A 3,863-nucleotide genomic window follows, 5' to 3' on the forward strand; every position below is an offset into this window, starting at 1 on the left:
TGTTTCTCTATTCTTCTGAGAGTGTTTGTGTCCCAGTCCTTGTTAATCAGCAGTCTTACTTCCAGCTTCATTAAACATTCACTTTCCTGTGGGGCTACCAGTGACTAAGGCTGCATGTAAGGCTGTGTGTGTGTGTGAGAGAGAGAGGGTGTGTGTGTGTCTTGTTCGTTAAACTGATGCTATAGACCTGGTGTATTTGTGTGTGTGTGTGTGTGTGTGTGTGTGTGTGTGTGTGTGTGTGTGTGTGTTTTGTGTGTGTGTGTGTGTGTGTGTGTGTTTTGTGTGTGTGTGTGTGTGTGTGTGTGTGTGTGTGTGTGTGTGCGTGCGTGCGTGTCCTATGCTGAGGCCGACTTACAGTAAACAGAGCGCAAAGTATTCGGGAACTTTTTGCCCAGCTTGTACTATAGAGCTGTACACACGTACCATGTACACACACACACACACACACACACACACAATCTTTCTCAGAGGCCTCTGTCAGTGAGTAGAGCAGAGTGACCCTCTCTAGCCTCGTCTTGTGTGTGTGTGTGTGTGTGTGTACGGGTGTGTACGGGTACGGGGGGATGTTTTGGCACATCCTTACCTGTCTGTCTTGGAGCTGTGTGTGTGTGTGTGTGTGTGTGGGGGGGGGGGGGGGGGGGGGGCAGGGTGCAAGGGGGCTGCATACCTCTCAGCTGTTTGAGTTGCTCATGTTCCGCACGGACGGTACAGGGCACTGTCATGACACACCCTGTCTTCCTGTCAACTCCAGAGAGAGAGTGTGTGTGTGTGTGCCTGTGTGTTAGGGTAAGTAAGCTGGTGTGTATGTCTGCGGGCTTGTGTATGTACAGTATGTGTGCGCATGTCTTTGTCTTTATGCAATTCATATAATGCTAGGGTGTGTGACAATATGCATGCCTATGTGCAGAAGGATTTATTTATATGTTTGTGTGTGTGTGCGTGTATCCGTGTGTGTGTGTGTATCCGTGTGTGTGTGTGCGTGTGTGTGTACTCAGCTCTGCTACAGATGCTGGCTGCAGCGGAGGCGGGCAGAGATGTGGTCTACTTCACCTTCGGAGACGCAGCCCTCATGACGGACGTCCACCGCATGCACACACTACTCACGGACACAAACGTCAGCGTGGGTAAGAGACACACACACACACCACACACACACACTACTACTACTACTACTATGGACAGAGATGTCAGCGCTGGTAAGAGAGACACACACACACTACTCTCAGACAGAGGTGTCAGCATTGGTAAGACACACACTACTCATGGACAGAGACGTCAGCATGGGTAAGACGCACACACACACACACACACACTCCACAGATAGAGACGTGGATGTGGGTAAGACAGATACATACATAAATACACTACACAGAGAGATGTGACTGTAGGTAAGTGCTGCATGGACATGGACATAGTGTGTGTGTGTGTGTGTGTGTGTGTGTGTGTGTGTGTGTGTGTGTGTGTGTGTCACTCTCTCCAGCCCACACTCCAGCTTATATGCCATGTTTCAACAGACTCCTCTGTGTGCAGCAGCCTGGAGTCCTGCTGTAGACACTCTGTAACATTTGCTCATGCCACATGCTTACTGAATTTCTGTGCGTTGTTTCAGATCCAGTCTCCACATCCTCCCCTCTTCTCTCTCTCTCTCTCTCTCTCCTTCAGTGTTAAATGGGTTAAAGTCTGATTTGACTGACATTGATCTTTTAAAACGTGTCTGTGTGTGTTTTTAATGAAGGTTCTCTCTCTTGTTTCCTCTCTCCCTCTCTCTCTTGCTCTCTCCCTCCCTCTTCAGGCACTGTGTACTCTCTCCTGGAGGAGTACTTCATCTGTGAGTGTCGTGACTGCCCCAACCGCCGCCCCACCGTCGGCCTCTACGCCTTCATCGCCGAGCGGGTCATGAACGACCCCGACAGTGACCTTTCACCCACGCACACCCATGATGACCTTTGACCTCTATGTGCCAAAGCCAGTCTCTCGGCCTTCAGCCTTAAGCGTTGTCGCAGCCCGCGGGTCACGTCAGAGCATGACACACACGCAATATACAGCTAAAAATATAATCCAATATCACAAAGACTTCACCCATGACAAAGCCTTTAAAATCCTTGTTTAGATTGAAAAATATGATCCTATATCACAAAGACCTCACTCGTGAGGAAGTCATTCTTTGTAATGCCCTTGTTTAGATTGAAGTGCATTTTGTTGTATGTTCTGGTTTGTATGGTTCTTTTTTTTTCAGGCACTTAAGCTAATTTATTTGAGGGTCATTCAAGCAGTACTAAGTGGATGGCTCTCTATGGTGTTGGATGATTCTAGTGTATTTTTTTGTGTGTGGGGTGGGGGGGCTGCTCTCTATCATGGACTCCATTAGTATGCATTATAATGACAAAGATGTTTAGCACTGTCCATTGTAAGTGCCATAGCCACTTTTCTTGGCTGCCATTGTTTTCTGTTTGACTTTGTCTTTCTCTCCTCTCTTAACTCTTCTCTTCTCTCTCTCATTCTCTTTTTCTTTTCCCTCATTCTGTGTCTTTCCCTCCCTCCCTCCCTCTTTCCCTCCTTCTCTCCCTCTCTCTAGCTCTAGTCTTTAATTATTTTACTCTGTCCCCCTATATAACCAACTCTCATTCCTCTCCTCTCTCCCTCTTTCTCTCTCTCTCTCTCTCTCTCTCTCTCTCTCTCTCTGTCTTTTCTCTTCTGCGTAATTGAATTGGCTGCCTGAAGCCCAGTAAAAGGGACGTAATGAATAGCAGAGATATAAAAAAAAAAAAAACATGGACGCCGTTATAAAACCCCACAGACGTTTTGTTTGGCCAGCCCACAAGTCCTCACCCAGCCTATAATATAATACATTGTCCTGGCCCATACCCCATTTTGTACATGCGTATACGCTCATAACGTCCATTTGTGTTAGTTCGGGATGAATAGATCCTCAGGTACCTTTAGAAGGCTGGTGTTAATGATTGGAATGATTCAACGGTTAGAAGTGTTTAGGGTAGTTGTGTGGAGAAATATCTTTCCTCTGGTCGATGTATCCTAAACGAGATTTTGTTCAACTCGGAGGCTGAAAGATCTTTTTTGTCTTTTTGTTTAGTACTTAGACGCACACCAGTGAAGTGCTTTGGGTATTTCTTTTCAATTTCTTGTTTTATTTCCTTTTTTGAAAATAAAGAATAAAAGGTAATCTATTTTTTATGATTGTAATTAGGCATTTTTGGGAGTGGTAGTAGTGGTTGTAATTGCTCTCTGCTTTTTTAAAAGAAATGAAGCTGAAGTGTTTGTTACTGTGATTGTGATTTTAATAATAAAAATTAACTTAACATACATCAGACATAATCAGAGTTCATGCATATTGCTAGTGTGACTGGAAAATATTAGCGTAAACTTTTTCCATCAGCTTAAGTGCATTATGCTTTATGTAAATCAAGGGCTAAATCCACCCTCTGTACCGATTCAGATTTTTATGTGCATTAGAAGATTGAATGTGCATTGCAAGTGTTTCAGGTACAAATGGCACGCTTTCACTGTCATTCATCGTATTCTTTACAAACCATGTGTACGTTCAAATACATCCTGACCGAAAAAGCAAAGAAACATTCACTTTATTAACTTCATGAAATGTATATGATCATGGTTTAAGAAAACCTAACACATCTGCTTTCTCTAGTTCAGTCAGCCAGTCAGTCCATCTCTCTAGTTCTCACCATTTCTGTCTTGATCGCTCCTTTTTCTTTATTTAGACAGTATTCCTCTTTCTTTATCTCTCTTTATCTCTCTCTCATACACTAACTTCCTATCTTCTTTTCTCTCCATCATTAGTGGTATGTTCTCATTGTTGTGGCCCCTACCATTTCCTCTTGCTTTAA

The 3,863-nt window shown here is 44.3% G+C and overlaps 1 protein-coding gene across 5 annotated transcripts in view; it reads left to right on the top strand.

Moving 5' to 3' along the window:
* The window catches only part of LOC143138117 (poly(ADP-ribose) glycohydrolase-like), a 56,488-nt gene extending 53,167 nt beyond the window's left edge, over positions 1 to 3,321 (top strand). For all 5 annotated transcript variants that reach the window (XM_076298565.1, XM_076298561.1, XM_076298562.1 and 2 more), the window contains 2 exons: positions 996 to 1,124; positions 1,793 to 3,321. In XM_076298565.1, the coding sequence (XP_076154680.1) occupies positions 996 to 1,124; positions 1,793 to 1,950 (287 nt within the window). In that variant the 3' untranslated portion in view covers positions 1,951 to 3,321. The remainder of the gene's footprint in view (positions 1 to 995; positions 1,125 to 1,792) is intronic.
* The last annotated feature ends 542 nt before the right edge of the window (positions 3,322 to 3,863 follow it).

The sequence above is a fragment of the Alosa pseudoharengus genome, unplaced genomic scaffold (assembly GCF_046254945.1).
Source record: "Alosa pseudoharengus isolate Yale_2024_CS ecotype anadromous, Long Island Sound unplaced genomic scaffold, YU_APseudo_1.1 YU_APseudo_1.1_scf_21, whole genome shotgun sequence".
NCBI lineage: Eukaryota > Metazoa > Chordata > Actinopteri > Clupeiformes > Clupeidae > Alosa > Alosa pseudoharengus.